General features: G+C 37.4%; 1 protein-coding gene across 1 annotated transcript; it reads left to right on the forward strand.

Moving 5' to 3' along the window:
- The first annotated feature begins 5,500 nt into the window (after positions 1-5,500).
- LOC145988329 (phospholipase A1 2-like) lies at positions 5,501-21,941 on the forward strand. Its single transcript, XM_083123195.1, has 6 exons — positions 5,501-5,702; positions 10,209-10,354; positions 14,039-14,284; positions 16,097-16,309; positions 18,345-18,528; positions 21,804-21,941. The coding sequence occupies exons 1-6, from the start codon at positions 5,527-5,529 to the stop codon at positions 21,865-21,867; spliced, it is 1,029 nt and encodes a 342-aa protein (XP_082979321.1). The 5' UTR covers positions 5,501-5,526; the 3' UTR covers positions 21,868-21,941.
- The last annotated feature ends 218 nt before the right edge of the window (positions 21,942-22,159 follow it).

Here is a 22,159-nt window from a genome sequence, read left to right on the forward strand (position 1 = left end):
AGAGGTGGAAAGATAAATATAGAAGAAAGAGAGAGAAATAAAAAGAGAGATACACACACATAGAGAGAGAGAGAGAGAGAGAGAGATAAAGAATGGAAGTAGGAGAAATATAGAAGGAGGCAGAGAAGAAATAAAAGAGACAGATAAAATAACTGAAAGAGAGAGAGATAAAGAAAGGAATGAAGAGAAATATAGAAGGAATCAGAGAAGAAATAAAGAGTCAGGTAAAAAACAGAAAGAGAGAGAGATAAAGAAAGGATGGAAGAGAGATATAGAAGTAGGCAGAGAAGATATAAAAAGAGAGATACACAAAAAGAGAGAGAAAGATAAAGAATGTAAGGAAGAGAAATATAAAAGGAGGCAGATATGAAATAAAAAGAGACAGATAAAAGAACTGAAAGAGAGAGATAAAGAAAGGAAGGAAGAGAAATATAAAAGGAAGCAGAGAAGAAATAAAGAGTCAGATAAAATAACAGAAAGAGAGAGAGATAACGAAAGGAAGGAAGAGAAATACAGAAGGAGGCAGAGAAGAAATAAAAAGAGAGATACACAAAGAGAGAGAGAGAGAGAGAGAGAGAGAGAGAGAGAGAGAGAAAGAATGGAAGGAAGAGAAATATAGAAGGAAGCAAAGAAGTAATAAAGAGTCAGATAAAATAACAGAAAGAGAGAGAGATAAAGAAAGGAAGGAAGAGAAATATAGAAGGAGGCAGAGAAGAAATAAAAAGAGAGATGCACAAAAGAGAGAGAGAGAGAGAGAGAGAGAGAGAGATAAAAAATGTAAGGAAGAGAAATATAGAAGGAAGCAGATAAGTAATAAACAGTCAGATAAAAGAACAGAAAGAGAAAGAGATAAAGAATGGAAGGAGGAGAAATATAGAAGGAGGCAGAGAAGAAATAAAAAGAGAGATAAAGAAACTGAAAGAAGTATAAAGAAAGGAATGAAGAGAAATATAGTATGAGACAGAGAAGTATAGAAAAGGAAGGGAAATAGCAAACGATAGAGCTCTAGAGAGAAATTATGAATAAGAGAAGTACTAAAACTAAAAAAGAAAGAGGAAGATTTAAAGCTAGAAAAGAGATACATGAAGACGGGATTCAAGTAAATGAGGGAAGGGGAGACTAAGTAGTAATTTTTTCCTTCGCCCCCCTCCCCCTGTTGGTGCCCATGATAGGAGAAAATTATCTAATTTCTTCCGTCTGTTTTTTAATTGATTATGCTCTCCTTTTTCTCTTCTACTATCATATTTCCTGCTTTATCCCTCCTATTCTGAATCTCACCATGAAATTTCCATATTCTTTTCTCTCGTCTTGATAATATTGTTCTACAATCTCTCATTTCTTTTATTTCGCTTAGGTTCTCTTTCCCCGGGGTGGTTAACACAGCGCGCTTGACGCCAGGAATCCAGGGTTTGTATCCCGATGGGTATTCTTTGTGAGTTTCTCTTCATGAATTTCATCATATCACATCTTCGTGATTATTCAAAAAGTGGCAGAAAGGCGAAGTAAAATAAATAAATCAATCTTTCTCCCCACCTCACTGTCTGTGTTTTACTTTATTATTTATATTCCTTACATGTCCACATCTTCCTTTCTTCCTCCTTATTTTACTAATTTCTATCTCGTTCTCTGCTTAATTTATTCCATTCAAACTATTTCTGCCTCTCTTCTTTAAAACATTTTTATTCTGATAACACGTGAACATGCCGTCAGCATATCTTACTTAAGAATACATTTTGATTTTTACCCCCTTCGGAAAATTTTTGCTTTCTCCCATGATCCCTAGCCCTGACTGATAATGCTGCAAGAATAAAATTAACGTAGCTTTTTAATTGTTATAAATTCAAAGACGGGTCTAGGCGTGCTGCTTCCCACCGCGGGTAAAAGATTTACAACGTCCGCAGCTCCCGGAAACGTAACTACAACTGTTTTTAATAGCCATGTTTACTGCCTACAGCACCATCTATAAATGCGTTCACAAAACCTGCGAGAAGATCCACCTCTACAGGTATACTATGCTAGATCTCATGTTCGTCTGTATATTAGGTCTGCTTCCAGGCAGCAGTCGCGCTATACACGGCAAGTATTTTTTTCAATCTAATTTTGTAGGATAGAAATAATCTAATCACTTAAACATATAACAGTTAATTTTATCTATTCGATTTTCTACAAATGAAAGTATCTGCTATGTATAGAGTTTATTCAATCAGAGAGCTTATAATTTTCCCCCAAGGGATCAGAATTCAGGTTGCTTCCTGTACTAGTACGTGCAGATTGTAGTGTGACGTCATCTTTATCAGTCATCTCTAATTTAAGGCTTGATTCCTGAATATATTTGTTTAATATTAATAATTGATTCTAATATTGATTAGCAAAAGCAAACAATAGATCTTGGATTCTTAAGAATGATATAATTTTAATTTTTGCTGTTTTCATACATTTAATTTCCCAGGTTGGAGTATTCTTGGAAATTCTTATCCGACAGACACACTTAAATATATTCTACCTATTGAAAAACTACACATTTGATTTCCAACGTTACATGCAGTTTTAGGTAATAATAATATGTATAATGTGTATGTATGTAGCCTATATGTACTGTATGTATATTATGAATTTGTATTTTATGAAAAATATATTTAATTATAAATACAAGACAGCAAAATTCTTTCCCAGATTTGGGACAGCATCCCAAATTATAACATACATCATGAGACATCATAGTGTTTTATAGTATTTCCATCCATCAATACTTTCACAACGGTACTACAATAGAGAGATAACTAAGTAATGTTTTACTTTTTAAGCACTACGTTTTTTTCTGATCATTCAGGTTATAAATTTAGATAACATTTATTAGTAGCCTATTTATTTAATGCCATTTATTTTAATTGTATAAGATTTACCTACAACATAACAGTTTCTGTATATTACTCTGTATTTATGTCACATACATTGTATACCAAGGTGCTACATTTGGAATACGTCTTTGATGAATACAAACATAGGTGTAACTTGCGGGCGCAAGGTGGGGGCACTTGCCCTCCATTTTCAGGTGTGGTAAAAATGTATACTTCTTTTAGCCTCCTTGGACTTGCGGAGCAAAGTATTTGTAATTTCGCAAATGTCACAGCTATTTAGCAAATAATCCTGGATGCAATTTTATATGATGGAAAACTTTTCGTTTCTGCCTCTACCCCCCCCCCCAAAGTTAAGCTTCAAGTTCGATTCTGCCCCCCCTCCTCCAAATTACGCCCCAAGCTACGCCGATGAATACAAAAATATGTAAACATACAAATATACATCCATTATATCACAAGTTTGCAACATATTCTGTCCTTCACCCCCCCCCCCCTCAACAACCAAATATGCAATATTAGCCTCTATGCATATGCTCAAACTTGGGAGCACTTGCAATTTTGTCACAGACAGAATGTAAAGCTTTAGCTTATTTAGCTGTATATAGCGTAAAACACATTTATCTAGGCATTTACACGTTGGCCTGTCGGGCAATTGTGTTCGGAAATTTTCATGTGTTGTAAGTTCGAGGTTGGAGATTCCCATAAAATGACAAGTTTATAGAATTCTTTTTCATAAGATTTTAAAGGCATAAATCAACATGGAAATAGCTCAAAATGTGAAATGTGACTGCGTAAAACTGTAAGAGTTGCAATATTATTTTTCGGTAACGATTAGATAAGCCGGAGACGGATTTCTTCAAATTTACAGGAGAAAATACGAGAAAGTAGTTACGGGATTGCGTTCTTGTGGACTTTCTGAAGCCGGGGAAATAGTTTTTTTTCGAATCGTGCAACTTATTTGGCCTGTAAGTAAGGTAGTTTTCGTCATTCATGCATCTCCGTTGCACGATAGCTCGTGCAACCATTGCCGTCGACTATGTGAATCAAATGTTCCGTGCGTTAGGTTATGTAACCCCTCCCCTGTCAGTGTAGCAACCACGCGGTAGTTTGACAAGATGTTATTATTATTTTTTTTTTAAATTTATTTTTCTAAATTTTCCTAACCTAACTGAACCTAACCTAACCTTCCGTGAATGGTTTGTGGAACAATTTTCGATTCAAAACGTTTTGTGAATAGCTTGTGCGGCATTTATAGCTGACAATACTGCACATCAACTGACGACAGACAACGTGAGTCAAGATTTGGCCGCCGAATTACCAACGACAAATAAAGAATTATAATGTTAAAAATAACGTGTTTTTCATGGAAAAAAGTGATCCCCAGGTTGAAAAATGCTCTGCTATGCATATGAGGTAAGTAGAAATTATTTTTATTTGAAAAAAAAAACGAGTTGAATCATAGGCGTAGCTACAACTTTATATTTGGGTGTGCACAAAGAAAAAAAATGAGGTCTTGCACCTTTTTAATAGCATATTTTGCAACACAATCACTTGGCTCTTTAACTGCACTGATGTTTTTTAAAGGAATATAAATTCACTAAATGACAGTGTTGGAAATTTCTGAATATATGTAGTAGAAAAAATCAAATTGCATAGAAATTACACACACACACAAAATGTTCATAAATGTTAGAAACAAATACATTAAATACACGTCATCTATAACAAGAGACGTCTGTCAAAGGGTACAATGTTCTTAAACTCATCAATAACTTCATTTACATCAATATACTAAGCTTTTTCCTGTTCCACAAATAGCAAGAGCAGGGCTTCCAATCTATCCTGCTTCTGAGTTGCTCTTAATTTAGTTTTAACTTGGGTAAGCTTGGAGAAAGCTCTCTCTCACACGTGCAGCTTGTGACAGGTATAGAAGAAAGGCGCTGCAGTACAGAGTAGAATGCAGTAAATATCTTCTTTCTCCAATGACATAAAAAAATAAAATCGAAAAACTAAAGACACTCGTTTCATCAGCGATAATGCACATTTGTACCAAGTAATGACATTTTCAACTTCTTACAAACTGCCGCTTATTTTCTCTCTTATTGAAATATCTGTCTTTAATTCTCTTTGATAAAGCAGCCCATTAGGGTGTGCCTAGGCATACCCGGCACACCCCATAGCTACGCCTATGAGTTGAATGTATCTCCGACTTATCTAACTGGTACCTATTTTTCTTCAGAAGTCAAGAACCTTTACGTGGCGACATCTATAATGTGCCCATTGAATATCTTGACGGACAAAGTTCTCACGACCTGTAAAATCTGGAAAAGTCAGCGAATTTATGAAATGCATCCAAAAACCTGAAGAAGCCAGGGCAAATCGTGTTTTTTGGTACTTTCCAGCATTCCAATTCTTTTTAACCAGTGTCTTTATAGTAAATACTTTAAAAATATTTTACGTATGTTAATTTCTATTGACCAAGGTAGAATAATCTTGATTCTATTGAATACCAAGAGCAGTTTAACACTTAAGACCTGTTCATTAGAATGTTACAACAACTAGGAATGGACTGGAAATGTACTTAAAGATTGCCTGGAAAAGTCCGGGTATTTTGTGCTACTTAAATGAGTGAGAACCTTGTTTACAAATTTTGCGTTTTGAAAAGCATATGAGCAATATTTCCTCACACTTTGTGTTTCTTTCAACAGATGTGCACGAAATTCCGTGCCGTGTGAACAATTTGGTTGATAATATTGAAAACCCCATGGAGGAAGGTCTAGAATGCTTCGAAGGGAAAACAGACTTGAGCTGCCCAGACCCTGATATCGAGATATATTTATATCAGTAAGTACACATGGACTATGACTCAGTAAGAGGCAGAATGTGTACAGGTGGGTCCGTCAGACAATTCTCTGTGTTCGGTAATTTTCATGTGGTTCTCGGAAATTTTCACAAAGCAACACTTCAGGATTCAGGAACGATGTCAGGAAAAATTACTTACGAGGCAGGAAGGGGGAAGAGGTATTTTCTGAAGGGTACATTTAATACAACCTTAAATACCATACAAAAATGTGTATTTGGTCTACAAGAGAATCTATGCACTCAGTTATTTGCTAGAGGGCAGTTACATTAGCTGATTGGTCGATCGGAGTAGGGGGCAGTAGTGTCGACGGAGATTTTTGTTGGGATGTGCTCAAAAGTGAAATATTGCATGTTCGTTTTGCTTGACTAATAGTGGATACTAAAATGTCCTCTTTTTCTCTCTTCGTTTGCTCCTCAGTCTCTTCATTCCTATCTTCTCTGGTCTCACATCTATGGATTATATTTGGAGTTGAAGTCCACATTATGCACATAAAGGCTAATCGGAACTGGATCTAGAGTTTAAAGTGAGATCCATCCGAACCACTTTGTGCCTCAAATTAGTCAGGTGTTGACCCTTGACCTCTCGAATATTGATTATTTTGGTGAGTAGTTGTGAACCTGGTCAGCGGAAATTTCGAACACTTCTTGTAAAAAGGTTCGATGTGTTCAATCTTCATAGTTGAATTGGGAAATGTAGATTATTTTAATTTTTGGATATTCTGAGCGTTGGTGTTCCTTCTAGATCCTATTGGAATTTGGTGATGGTATTTTTTTCCTATAAGAGAGAAAATGTAATTTGAAGCTTACATTAAGCGCGCCTGACTGGAGAATTGTGAGCACATCGCTTGTTATGAAATGGCGTTTTGTGTTGGACACAAATTTACAGTCAACTTCCAAGTGAATACACCACTTCACCCATTTAACTCCTTACTTTATGATATCTTTCAAATGAGCATTAAGAAACAATTTGCATTCGCGTGCAAGTTCCATTTATAAAATGTAAGAATATTTATTCACCATTGATTTGCCATACTCTCCATACTTCTTAAACCCTCGAAATCACCATCAAAATGTTCACAATATCCCTAAATTTGTTTTTCTTACCATGGAATTTTATATGCCCATTTTAACCCCTAATTTACCTTTTCACCTTATAGAAATCTCCCGCCTAAAGTGGAAATCATGAATAAACCCATATCCAATTCTACTGTACCTAGGATCCTAATTGAGAATTTTTGCGAACTTGCTTCGCAAGGGTACCTTTTTTGTAGAGTCACTCGGGGGATAATATGCCCATATTTTTTAAAGTTCGTCCATTATCATCACTAAATATATAATTATTCTAAAGACAAATATATCAAATTACACCTACATGTTTCGCTATAGTTAACTGCATGTTACGTCATTTTACGTTTTATAGAAACAGAACTATAGTAAAATAAACAGAACAACACCAATCACCCCGTGTTCCGGGTAAGATGCCCACTCAGTTAAGGGCAAAATGCCCAGTACTTGAACATTCTTTTACTTTACTTTTTTGTTGTTTTCTCTTTAATTCTTGCGGTTGAGAAGGTTTGTTAACAACCTTGCATCTATTGGTACCTGAAGCTTGTTGAGTGCTAGAAACAGGCCTGATCCTTGTTGAATGAAAATCCACATCAGTTAGCAGTTGAGCTTGTCGTTTCATCCTAGAAATAGTAGTTGGACACGGTAGGAACAGATAATATTTCTTCAAAGGTATCTCTTTGTTCGCTCGTTTCTCAGAGATCTTCTGCGTCACTCGAAGGAGTTCCAGTCGAACCTCAACCATCAAGTTTACTAACACTGGCTGTCGTAACTGGCGTCGATGGAGAGTTATAATGAGTCACGTCTGTGGGACCATTACACTCATTACCTGCTGAACCTTCATTTACAATGAAAACATGACCGGGAATGTTACAGGGCAGTGTTGCCACAATATGAGGGCACAATTTCCCTTTCCAAGGGTCAACATTTCCCTTTTTGGACCAATTTCTCCCTTCACCTAAGCAAATCATACAATAATAATAATAAGTATTAGTAGTGGTAGTACCAGTAGCTGTAATTATTATTATTATTATTATTATTATTATTAGTGGTGGTGGCGGTGGAAGCAGTAGTAGTAATGTTTCCGTTGGTCCATGTACGTGCGAATAAAAATGTTAAATTTTTCACATGTCACTTTCATCGCTTCCTGACCAGATGTCCCAGGTTTGGATCCTGGTCAGGAATACATTTAATCGTTAATCCTCATCGTTACTATTATCCGAAGGTACAGAAAAGCGATGTACTTAACAGAAATATAAATAGATACATGCAAGGAAGCAGAATGAAGAACAGAGAAAATGAAAACGTGAATATGAAACTAGAACTTAACATAAACTGTAATAAAGTAGTCAGCTGTCTTAAAATTTCCCTGAAATTGTGGTATTTTTAATCGAAATTCCCTTTTCCCTTTTGGCTAAACTTTCGGTCCGAATTTCCCTGCAAAAGGGAAATTTCCCTTCATGTGCCAACACTGTTTCAGGGCCCGGATTTTGATGACATTTCAACTTTTAACTGGTGCAACGTAGACATTGCTAACTATTACAGAAATCCTGAACACCCTCCTCAGGTTGAAGACATGTATATCTTTTGGGTAATTTTTTGGTCATTTTTTATTATAGGTCATTTTTTAAAATTTTGCTTCATTTTTAGGTCTTTGTTTTTTAAATCTTGCGTCACTTTTTAAAATTTTGTGTCGTTGCATGCTGTAACATAAGAAGTTCAACAATTTCTGTTTTGTCTGAATGTTATCTTGCGGTACTTAATCTGTGTTTAACTACCAGCGAAACAAAGCCTGTCTGAAAATCTGGAAATGCAATATTCTCGAGTTTCTTATTCACAGTCCGTACAACACACCAATTTGAAGAAGCAATTGTTAAATAGTTTGTTTCGGAATGATTGTGTGATATTTGTGAATTTTTCCAAATGTTATTGATTGTGATCCATAAAGTAAGTGTACAATATAAATATACAGGGTGACTGGTAATTAGATGTATTCCCTGAAAGGGGTTAAAGTAGAGACAATTTGCAATAAATTTGACCATTTGACGCCTTGCGACTTTTACATTTGGAGCCACATGACAACATACCGGTAAACTCGCAAGAAGAGCTCAGGGAGAGGATCTTAACAGTTGGTCAACGCATCAAAGGACACCATCACATCACGAGTTAAGAGACCAAATGTCCGTAAAAACCTGCGTGCCTGCATTCGTAACGGAGGTGCCCACTTTGAGCAAGACGTGTAATGTTCTTTAATTGTATTGTTCATTGATTCCATTCACATGAAGATGAATGAAGTATTATTTCTTGTACACAAATGTGTATGTTAGCAACATTTGTACCTTGTTGGATAGCAGATGACACAAGGAAGTAATTTACGTAATTTGTATGCTTCGTGTCATACCATTTTTGTTATTAATATGTTGCCAAGTAAACTAAGAGTGCATTTTTTTATCATCACTTGTAAGTTTAGACCCACCCGTTACTTACATGTGATTGTTATATGGGGAATTTTTTTTTCTAAACGAACCACTTATTTGTTAGCTATCAGAAAACGCTGAAATAAGTTCCATACAATGAGCAGTTTTTTCTCAATTCATCTTTTTATGTGGAAAATTAGTAGTTTTCGAGATAATCGAATTTCAATTATTTTCGGACGGGGTATCATATGGTCAAATTTATTGCAAATTGTCTCTACTTTAACCCCTTTCAGGGAATACATCTAATTACCAGTCACCTTGTATATATTTTCAATAAGCAGATTGAGTTTTGTACGAATTTTTGGGTCATTTTACAGGATTTTTGTTGTCATTTTAAAGGTCATTTTTCAAAGATTTTAGGTCATCAAAATCCGGGCCTATCACATATACATAGATTCATTCATGTCTAAGAATAAATAAATGCATTGCTGAAAATGCTTGTCCCATTTTACAAATATGACCTCACTATTTTAAATGCGAATTTTCAGTTAATGTTAATAGTCTTTTGTATGACGGGGTGAAAGTGGGCGTAACACACTGTAGCTACAAGGAGAGAATTAAGTCTCTGAGATGGTAACACTGAGTACATGCCAAGAACATTCATAAACAGCTTGGTTATGAGAACTGTCATTCATACAGTAAAGTATCAATCATTTTATTTGTCATTCGGGAAAACCATTATATTCGCTTAATACAAAAACCTTCAAAAAATTATTGACACAAAAATCGTCTACCTACCTCGTACAATTAATCCTGCAGGGCTTCAAAATTCGTCTCATAGCACCGTATCTGCATCCTTCGTCTCAGTAATAACAGTGCTTTCAAGAATTGGCGCCAATTTTACCAAAATATCATCCCTTGTGCACGGACCGTGGGACTGGGTATTTAATCTCTATGGACATTTTCCCCCTACTCTAGAGGGTGATGATACAATGGTTCGTTTCAGGAGCAACTACATTCGAGTCGTGGTGGATCAAACGAACGTGGATGCATTGGACAGCACCTCTTGGGATCCTTCTAAGATAGACACCATAATCGTCCATGGCTTCGGTGACGACGAGACGACGCCTACCATGGCAGAACTCATTGGAGGTAACGTCACACCACATTGTGTTAGACTATTCCTATCATAGGGTGTACTGACCTGGGGATTAGATTTTCTGGGTAGTCTGGGTGTTTTGTCTTCACAGCCGTGCAAAATTGCATTTTATTTGGAAATGTACTTTTCTTTTACCATTTTTAGGGAAGAGGTATTTTATTCAGATCTTACCCTCTGGCTTCATTGAAAGTTTGAATTATTACATTGAGACTCTCTGGGCGACAAAAGAGGAAGGACGGTCGCCTCATTTGGATGGGCTGAAGGGTGGTGACGGTTGATAATGTTCTCACGTTTCATTCTTAATATTTTTTAAATCTAACTCTCTGCCGTCCTCTGTTTGTACATATTTTTCTATTTTATTCATTTTCCTTACTCTATATTCCTTTGTTCATCTTGTTTTTTATCCTCCTCTTTTCTTTTATCTTCTCTTGCTTTTTCTTTGTATCCTCCCCTCTATATTTCTTCCTCTGTTCCTATATGTTTTTCAATTTTATCCATTTTGCTTACTCTACATTCCTTTGTTCGTGTCTTTTCTATTATTTTCTCTTGCTTTATCTTTCTTTGTATCCTCCTCTCTGAATTTATTCCTCTGTTCATAAATCTTTCTTTCGCCTTCTACTTCTTTCTATGTTTATTTTCTCTGTCTCATTCCTCTGCTTCTTTCTCTCTTTCGTCCTCTGTTATTATATCAATTTCTTTCTTTAGCTTTTATTTACCTGTGTATCACTCTGCCTACCACAATTTATTCTGAAAATTTGTATGAGCAAGAGGGTAAGCGTCCTCCCCAATGGCGTTCTGGTAATGCTGTTACCCTGTAATCTAACGAGATTCTTGGTTCGATACCACGTGGTTTGGATTCCACTTCTAAACTGTAGTTAGTTACATTTAAATTTAGTTAAATTGTAGTTTTAATTGTAATTGTTCCGATTAGCCTATCTGTGCATAAAGCGAACTTTAAAAAAAACCTCAAAAGAGGGTGGGCTAGAGCTCATCTTGTGGCAACATCCTTAATCGGAGGGTGGTCTTTTTTTTGACAAGTTTAAACGTGGCGATTAGCTCCAAAGCTTGCATTAATTGACTATCTTTTGTTAGTTTTGGACGATGTTGTGATTAGGTGCCTTAATATGGAATATGAAGGAGGTAAGGGGCAGAGAGTTATCCATCGTCATCTACTCTCGTGATTGATTGTTAAATTTCGGTGTCTAGGGTTCCATACGAGACACAGTGTATCTACTAACAAGGGAGGTTATTAAGTGTCCCCCTCCGATTTACATGAAACTTGGCAGGTGTATGGAGGGGCCCAAAGGAAGAAATACGTGTTTTTTTGTTTCGGCTAAAAAACTGCTCTAGGGGGCAAACCCCCCCCCCACTCAAATGTCAAGATGAGGACAAATTGAAGTGGGGATCTGACCCCTGTGTCTCCCTCCGATTTCTATGAAACTTGGCAAGTGTATAGAGGGGCCCAAAGGAAGAAATACGTGTTTTTGTTTCGGCTAAAAACTGTTTTAGGGAGCTAAACCCGCCTCAAATGTGAAGATGAGGACAAATTGACGTGGGGATCTGACCCCTGTGTCTCCCTCCGATTTCCATGAAATTTGGCAGGTGTATAGAGGGACCCTATGTTGACTAACTTCAATGTTGACACAGTTGCCATCTTCAGAGATAAGTCGCTAAATACGACGGATTTGTAAGACCCGTTGGGGAAGTAATTCTTGAAAAAGGTACTATCGACTTTTCTGCCAACTTTTGGAGAAACGAACCTAGTATTTTTCCAAAGTTAAATGAACATTTTGATAATAGATAGATGCGCCTAGAGGGCCATCCAGACTTTTTAAAAATAGAAAAGTAAAAAATCCTATGGTGATGCGAGTTTTCTTTGGCATTTCGACAATTTCTTTTTACATCAAATGTCTTGAATATTTTCAACATCCAGTTGGCTTACGTGTGCATGGGGGAGGAGAAGGTGAGAAGATTTGTTTTCCCTTCCTCTTGTAATTGTGTTTTTAGTGAAGTGTCCTGTAGTATATAAAGATAGGTTAGTGAGTGAAGATGAATCGTATTAGTGTGTTATTACTTAAACCCACACTGTTTTCCACGTTACCAAACGAGGATAAACATCTTGGCCGGTGGGGCAACCTCAAGGAGGGAGCGGGGGCATTGCGGAGTTTTTTTTTTCGATTTCTTGATCACGTTGGCACTACCCATCATACTTGCCGCCGGCCGCCACTGCTCTATACACCTGCCAAGTTTCATGGAAATCGGAGGGGAGACACTTAGATATCCTCCCTTGTAAGTTTTAGAACTGACTGTACAGAGCGAATACTACCAGGCTGTCCTAGAAGTTCTGCACCATACAAGGGCGAAAATGAAACACAGAATATCAGAAACAAAGACAGACTTTATTCAGTAAAGTACAGGCCTCCATGTTCAATTATCTTCATCCATCTCTGCGACAACAGTTCAATCTGATGGCGATACCAGGTGGCAGGTTTAGAATTGTAAAACTCACGACAGGCAAAATTTACCTCATCATATGAATTGAAGTGCCGACCACACAGGAAATGTGAGAGAGAGCGAAACATACCGCAATCCGATGGTGCAACTTCCAGACTATAGGCGGGATGAGGTAACAACTCAAATCCGTCAAGCTCAGCTAGTGTGTTGGTCACTCTTCGAGACCGGTGACTGGGAACATTGTCATTTTGCAGCAGTAACCCATTCCTCCTCGTTAATGCCGGGTATTTCCCGTTCAGAATGGCATACACTCGGAGTAATTGTTCAGAATACAGTTCACCTGTTACAGCATGGCCTTCTGGAACAAACTCATAATCGACAATCCCGTCAATATTCCACCACGCACTCAGCATGAGCTTTTTCCCAAATATGTCCTGTTTCACATGGGCGACGGCCTCCTGTCTTCTTTCCACCCACTGTTTACGTGTATCAGGGTTTTCAGAAACACCCACTTCCCGTCTCCTGTCACAATTCTCCTCCAAAAACGAAGATCATGCGGGTTTTGTAGCAATGTCTGGCAAATTGCAACTCTGCGCTGGTCCTGCACCTCTGTCAGTTCGTGCGTACTTTGTCGGGGCTGTTTATTGGTGTAATCCATGTCATGCAAGCGACGGTTACTGTCGATTTGGATGCCCCAACCACTGTTGCTAACACACGTGTGCTGGATTGTGATGTAGCATTCACAGCATCCTGCAGAGGCTCGTTAATGTCCATCGGAGGTCATCCCGTGCGGAGCTTGTCCGCGAGGCGTAGATCACCTGAAGCGAATTTTTTAAACCAAGGGGAAGCTGTCAATCGATTCACCACTTCTTCGTTCTCCACACGACAAATTTCCTCCGCTACCGCTTTTGCTGTTAGTCGTTTTTTCCATAAAAAACGTAGCACTGTACGAAGTGCAATTTGATCCTCACTCATCGAGCCCACTTAAACTTCACCGGAACACTCGCTACACATGCTGTGCGTGCCTTCAGTTGATCCCACGAACCTGTTATCTATGCCTCCCAACAGCCTTTCACCGATGGCGCCACCTACCCTCGCAAACTTCACCTCTTGGAGCTCAGTGTGCTGATGGTGCAGGACTTTTGGGACAGCCTGGTATTTCAAGTTCAATCTCATCCTGACCATACACTTGATCTTTCAATCTTGAGTATCTTTCGTTTCAGCGCACGTTGTCAATGGATCGTTCAATGTGTTTTTTCTCAACTGGCACAACTATTCGAAGTCGCCATGTTACATAAGCGCAGTGAAAAGTATCTACCCAGTAGGAAGGTGCGTTGCTGAGTTTGTGGATATGCTGTACGAGAAGCACCACAAATGTCCCATTCGCCTGGTGGGGTTCAGCCTAGGAGCCCACGTATGCGGGGCTATAGGAAGCAGCTTGAACAATTTCTATAAAGTTTGGATACTTGGTATGTAGCATAATGTTCTTGTTATATATTTTGTATTAAATGGGGTTACAATTACTGGTATATTATAAATGTTATACTGCTGTTCCCAATAGTATGGTTACAAACCTACGCTTGTATGGAACTCGCAACTATGGACGTTGCTAATGCTACCAGCCAATAGTAGCGCGTTTTTTACATGGCGCAACGGCCCATCAGCCATTTCGGCTGCTACATGTACCATGAAGGAAATACGTGGCCCAGGAGCGTATTTACAGAACCCATGTGGAAATCACAGCCAGTGGCGGCGAATGGATGCCAAAACTGGGGGGAGCAAGAGCAGTTTTAATTTTCTGGTTAGACATCTCAGGGAATTTGAAGAATATTAAAATCGCATAGAAATCTCAGGGATAATTATCTAATTGATCAATGAGTCTCCCTACATCTGAGGAATTAGAATACGCAAATTCCTGTTGATAATAATGATTACAACTAATTTATGTTAATAATTACAACTTCATCAACCTTCTTTACACGAGCTACTTATTAGATCTATGCATTACAAATTAACTTATACGCGTAATATGTTCATTTATAAACTTCTGTTTGTCAAAAGTTTGAATATATTTGTTTCATATATTATGTACTGTAATAAGGTAGAAAAAATATTTAAGTTCCATAAATACCTGCAACCTTGAATCCTTAATTACGTGCACAGAGTTGTGGTATAAGTACAGATCTAATATATTTATATATCTAATAAAATTGCAGATGTTCCTTGAAGAGCATGAATGTTTCATTCACCTCTGTATGCAACTGATTGCAATGGGTTTTGCCTTTGAAAAACAAACTGCGTATTTAAATATTTACCTTACAAAACTGTAACATATGTATTCTGTTTTTATTGATAAAAATAATAACAAAATGTTATAGTATTGCACTATATTGCAACCTATGTATAAATATATCAGATCGATTAAATTATCGATCGGTCAAATCAACTCTAATAATAATAATAATAACAAAGAAGCTGAGTAAGTTATGGCTATGAAGGGAAATGGTAGGAGGCCATTCAATTTAAAATAGTAATGTATTGCTTATTTAGTACTCTGAAAATTTTGAGATTCTGGAAAACTTAGGGAAAATACATGTAGAGTTCATGTGGGAACCCTGCATAGTGTGTGGTAAAAAGTGGAGGGAGGCAACTGCCCCCCACCCCCTAATCGTCGCCACTGATCACAGCTGTAGGGATGGTTAGCATAACAGCAAACTTGTGAAACAAGCGGGTCTTATAATTTTTATATCTGAACCACAAGCTCTGTATAGGGCATAGTACTGTTACTAACATCATCAAAACTAAAACAATTCTGACGTAACTAGCAGCAACAAACCTATCACGCCTAACAAAAACAAAATTGCTAAACATCATTAAAACAAATATATCATCCCAAGAATCCCATCCCATCCCAACACATGACTCATTATGTACTCATCATTGGCCTTCATTAACGTAAATCTTAATAAACATTTTAGTTATAGGCTATTATTCAAAGTGTGCATACATTATGTTGTGACACTGTATTCCTTGTTCGAGATCCTACTTAAAACTGTTTAACCTAATAATCTTACAATAGAACTTCTTAAAATGAAAAATCGACACTTTTCTTTACACTTTAAGGGACTTTGAATACTGGTCAATCTAGCTTACCATCTAGCGTACATTCGTAGAACTAATTGCTTGGTAAAAATTACAGTAACCCCATTTCACATTAGATGCGTCCAGTTTTTACGCTTATGAATTGAACTATTGGCACTCAATCGTTATTCTCACCATAGGGTTGGATCCTGGAGCTGTGTTTGGAGAGACCGAAGAAAAGTTTCTCCAGGTTTTGCCTGTGCTTAATGATAGCTACGTGCTGGATCCAAAAGACGCCTTCTTCGTGGAGGCCATCGTGACCAACTGCGGCAAATTTGGGAGATTCTGCAACACCAGAAGCGGCGGCATCCAGTTCTGTATCAACGGTGGATCGAATCAGCCTCAATGCTCTAGTAAGTAGTAGTAGCAAGGAGGAGGGGTTTGTCGGGTAGACGTGTTTTTAACAAGAATTGGTAAAGGTGGTAGATAGAACTGTGGGAGATGTGGAGGTGGACTCCACACATTCACAACCTCGGCAATGTTATCGAGGTGATGTGCTCATTAGCACGCTCCAGCCGCCTTTACCTCCAGGATTGACCCACTGGTGATCATTTATTAGAGGGTGGGTGAACCCCCAAGGGCGTTTCATGCAGGGGAACTGTTGGAAAAATTCCCACATGAAGTCACTCATCCCTGGAAATCGACCCCGGGTCTCCAGAATGAGTCAGACGCTCTACCACCTGGACAACACCTCCTCACACATATGCCTGCATTTCTATAACTGAGACTAAACAAGCACTAGTGGATTGATTGGTTACGACAATGGAAGTAATAATATTTCGTTGAGAATAGTTGAGAATGAGAATTAATACTGAAACAGCTGTAACATCAGTTTTTTTGGCACTTATTCGAATATACTTGCCGATACCACCTCTTTCAAATCTTCCATATCAAATTCTTCAAATGAGACACGTCCAAGGAGGTATCACTACATCCACATTCCTATTAAAGCTTTTTTGATAAACCCCCTATCGGAGCAACACAACAATTCAAAATATCCCTCTCGACTCGACCAATGGGTTTTCGTGAATTGTGTGTGTAATTAATTATCCGTTTTGAAACTTGTAGTCTATTGCGAACGCACAGATAAACCGTACGGATATGCGGGCGCGCGCGCGTGTATATATATATATATATATATATATATATATATATATATATATATATATATATATATATATATATCCATATATATCCCTCTCTGTGTGTGTGTGTGTGAATACGCATATTACATATAAAATATTAAGGTTACCAGGCGTCCTCTTTATCCATGGGTATTCCCTGTTGTCAAGCAGCGATTGTCATGCCCGAAGTGTCAAAGGGCTTCGTGAACTGCAGCCAGTGTAACTAGTACTCACCTGAACTCATTCACTGTGATACAATCCCTTTCTTCACATTATTGCTTTCTCTTTGACCAGATATTGGTTAAGTTGTCAATTTCTGCAACTTTTATCAGAATTCCTTAAAATATTTCCAATACTGAAACCTTTCGTTACTCAGTAGTTCTACAATGCATTTGAGCTTTTTCCGAAATGTCGGTATTCACGAGCAACTAAAATTTCCCCGCAATTTAGAAGTCTCGAAAGTCGACACTTTCCGAATATCTCTCACACTCAGTATTGAACAAAAGTCGACATTTTTTCCTTGTTGATTGATTGAATTGTTGTTTTACTGTATAAGTCCACTTTATGCACAGAAAGCCTTATCGGGACTGGACCTACAGTTTAAAGTGGGATCCGAACCACTATGTGCCTCCACGGGCATCCCTTGGTTACAAGGCAACGACGCTACCACTGCGTTATCGGAGAAGCATTTTTCTCTTTGTAAAATCTCACTTTCACATAGCACACCATGGACTGCAGGCTAACGTGTCTATGGCGTCTGGACCCCTGACCAGTATATTTCTCTATGGAACTTGTGTTTGGGGGATGCTTTTCATATGTGTTTGTGATTGTCCCTTCATCTCTTTCATTTTATCATCATTCATCCCCATCTTCGCAATTATCCAAAATTGGCAGAAACGCGAAGTTAAGTAAATCAAATCAATCAATCAATCTTGTAAAATCTATAAAAATATGTCTAAATTTTAATTTTGAGACAACATAATTTTTAATTATTGCCAATTGAAGTGTTTTCCATAACAAAATCTGAAAGGTGCTTAGTTATGAGGAGAATTACAATCTTGTAATTGAAAAGTATGTGACTATTTGTGACAAAAAAATAACTTTTTTAAAATTCCTCGAGTTAATATAATTAATTTATTAATTGTTGAATTTGTTATGTATTCATTGAAAAATGTTTACTAAGCCAGTGAGAGGGGGGTTTGAAGCCCTTAAACCCTCCCCTTATATACTGACCTGAATCTCGTTTGCATTATTTGTTCTCCAGAGACTGTCCTTCAGATGTGCCCCCACAGACAGGCCGCCTGCTACCTGGCGCATGTGGTTCGAAGTCCGAAGAGCGCACCGTACATTGGATACAAGGAAGAGGCCGAAACGTGCGCGACGGTAGGAAAACGTTGCCATGGCAACAGTAAGGAATCTGCCATAGTCGGAGGAGATTACACTCAGAAGTAAGTATTTATAAACAAACGTTTTTCTTTTCAATTATTCTCATTTTTCGGAAGATGCAGGTACAAATCCCGCTGGCTGTCATCCTGAGAGGCTTCCATGTCCTATCGAAACACACTCTTTTTGCAGACCTTCGCTTAGAATACCGGGCTACGACGCCAGGGGTCCTGGGTTCGAATCCCGGCCTGGCATGGATGTTCTTTGTGTGTCGCGTCATGAATATAATCATATCATATCACTCATCTTCATCTTCTCGATTAGCCAAAAGTGGCAGAAATGCGAAGTAAAATAAACCAAATCAGTCAATCAATTAACACTCTTTTTTGATAACAGCTCTGGTGCTATCATTCACACATTTACAATATGTTGAGTTTGGTGTTGTAGTATTTGCGCACGTTTATTCCTTTCCTGTACATGTCACTAAACCTCCCCTCCTCGCGAATAAGTAAAATATACTGATTATTCGTATCTCCCTTTTACTACCACTCATTTTAACCTGTCTGTATCCTTTCGTGCAACATCAGATATTAGTGTTACCTTCTGTCTTGGTACTTTTCTTGCATAGTTCATCCTCTCAGATTCTCTTTTTCGTATACTTTCTTGTCTCTCTTTCCCGTTGTTTTTCTTATATTTCTCTCATTCTACTCTTTTCTTATCTCCCCATCTCTCTTCTCTATATTTTATAGTCTCTCTGTCTTTCTGATTGTCTCCTTTCTTATATTTCACTAATTATACTCTCTTGTATTATTGCTCTCTCTCTCCCTCCCTTTCTCTTTTCTCATTGTCTCTTTCTTGTCTTTTATCTCTCTACTTGTACTCTCTCATCTTTTGTCTCTCTTTCTCTCTCACACACACTGTCTCTTTTCTTTCATTTCTCTCCCTGTCTAATTGTTTCTTTTCTTTCATCACTCTTGTTTTATTTCTTCTTCACTCTTTCACTTTGTCTCTTTCATTTTACATTCTATTCTCTCTCGTTTTAGCCATATCTTTCTATTGCTTCTCTCTTTCTCCACCTCTCTTTTTCTCTCTTTCTAAGTGTGTTACATCTTTCTCTCCTGCTTCTCCCTTCTCTGTTTTTGTGTTCCTTCTTTCTCTCTCTTTTGCTTCTTTCCCTTTTTCCAATGTGGAGAGTGATTGTTTCGTTGTGCACGCCTATTCACATGAAGTGGCACCTTTTATAGGTTTGAGCAGTTGAAATAGGAGTGCACATGCTTAGTTCGGTGTAAATTTGTTCTGCCCTTTTTTTTAGACTCTTTAGCAGTTAATGTTTTTGAAGTGCTAGGGCACCTTCTTCGCGACCAACTCCCAATATTTTGGAGGATCACCTGATTTGTTGATAAAGAAATACGTTCTTTAAACATACAAAGTTAATCCGATTTTGACAACTGTGAACCCGTGAAACTTTCTTGCGTATTCAGAATAAAATTCCGTTTCTCGAGGCATGACGTATTTAGAGGGGGGATTAGGGTTCAAACCCCCCCGAAACTTCTGGCATGTTGGAATAATGGAAGTTCAGAAACCAAAATTTTTAACACATTTTTCAAAAATTCATTCTCAGTTTTACAAAAATACAACAGGGAGACAATGCTGAAATGATCGAGCTAGAATTTTCAAACATTTTGAAATCTGAAATTTGAGGGAAACTGTTTTAATTCTTGCAGCTCACCTGCAAACCTTTTCATTTTCACTTCTGCTGTCCTTATTCCAGTGCTCTTCCTGGATCTGACTGAAAATTTCCTTGGGATTGTTCCAAAATTCCCAATGGTAACACTGTTAAGCCTTGTTTCCATGTTAATAAAAAATTCAAATGCTGACCAAGCAAATTTATTCTATAAAAAATATAAATTAAAACGTAACGTTCCATCTCTACAATTTATTGTAAATCTTTGTCTGAAGAACACCCTGTCAGAGGGTGGAAACGTTACGTTTTTAATTTATATTTTTTTATACAATAAATTTGCTTGGTCAGCATTTGAATGTTTTATTTTTTACCAAAATTCCCGTTCCAACTTTTTAATTCCCTGTTCGATATGTCTTTAAATCGCCCCTTGATAAGAGTTCAAACCTAGGATCTCCAGCTTCGTAGCGCGTTACATTCACTATCCTTCACCCAGCGGTCGATAGTACATACATTTAACCTATATGCGGTCCTATAAAACACTAACTTGTGTAGTGCATAGTGGTTGTATATAATGCTGTTTGGTAAGCATAGGAACAATATGAGCGTCGGATCGAACTGGTCCATAGAACCCCCTCCCTCCGAATTGACATCGTTTATTGCAAGTTACAAAATAGCAGAACGTTTGTTAGTTTTATTGTTAATAACGGAAATAAAGTCCAGTTAGTTAGTATTCGAGCAGAATAACCAAAGAAAAACAGCGTTAGATCGAAAAATTGAGATTACAATACAGACACCAAGTTATGTTTTACCATTTAATCCAGAGAATAACTGGTTCCACAATTTTCAAAATTCCAAAAATTAAGTTTTGGGAATGGTCAAATAACATAAACTTTATGACTAAAATGTATCTTACTTTTAAAGCTTTTTCCTGAAGGTAGCTAAAATTTAATAACAAAATATAATAACTGTGCATTTCAGTACACACTGCACGGAACGTACACAAAAAAATATAATAAAAACAGATGTGCTGCATATTCACACTTCTGGTGGATAGATTAGAAAAGTATCCTCAAGCATATAAGGACAGCAATAATAATAATAATAATAATACATTTGGAAAAAATAGTTTATTATGAAATTTTAATTATTATTATTTAATAATAATTATTGTTATTATTTATTTTATTCAAATTTCTTGCGACGCACATGGGAACAATTATGAGTGACCCCCCCGAAATTTTTCCCTGCCTACGGCCATGTCTCGAAGGGTTCGTAGCATCAAAGCAAGGTGTCAAACTTGAAAACATTATTAAGGAAAGTTGTATGTTTTAATGGCTTGCACACTAGGAACATTTGTGCAGTGACACTCTGTATATGTTCCTTATACACAAGTTACTATATATTTCGAGACGAGTGTCATAAATCGAGATATTGCTGAGAACGGGGGGACGAGACTGATATGGAGGGAGATCGAATGCTCGTCTCGATTATATCCCTCTAATTGAAATTATTTGCCAAGGCTTATAGATGTCGTTTTTAGAATTTCTGTGCGTAAAAGTGGAGAAATACGTCATGATTGCAATTGATGCGGAACGTTAAATCTGGAAAGTTTATTTCCTAAGAGGAAATGTACTGTTTTTTATTTTTTTCCTACAGCGTCACTGGTGTGTTCTGTGTAAGAATTGATGACTTGTTCCACGAGTGTCTGCAATGCCCGTAAAATGACCAACATTGTTTGTGGCTGGAGTTCTCGTTAGAATAACATCGTATTGCATTTGCTCTATTCATCTCTCATCATCTACCTAAAGAGGCATAATGCGATGTTGAACAAACAAATTATATATTTTTTTATTTATTTATAATTTTATCTTACTTTTTCGATGTAATAAAGTTTGGTCATTATTTCCGTTCTTTATTTTCTGCAGATTAAAGAATATTTAAACCCAATCCTATCCCAAAGTTCCATGCACAAGTAAACGATTAAAGTGTTATAAATTGCGAGAATGATAAAA

The sequence above is a fragment of the Lepisma saccharinum genome, chromosome 5, assembly GCF_977018435.1.
Source record: "Lepisma saccharinum chromosome 5, izLepSacc3.1, whole genome shotgun sequence".
Lineage (NCBI taxonomy): Eukaryota > Metazoa > Arthropoda > Insecta > Zygentoma > Lepismatidae > Lepisma > Lepisma saccharinum.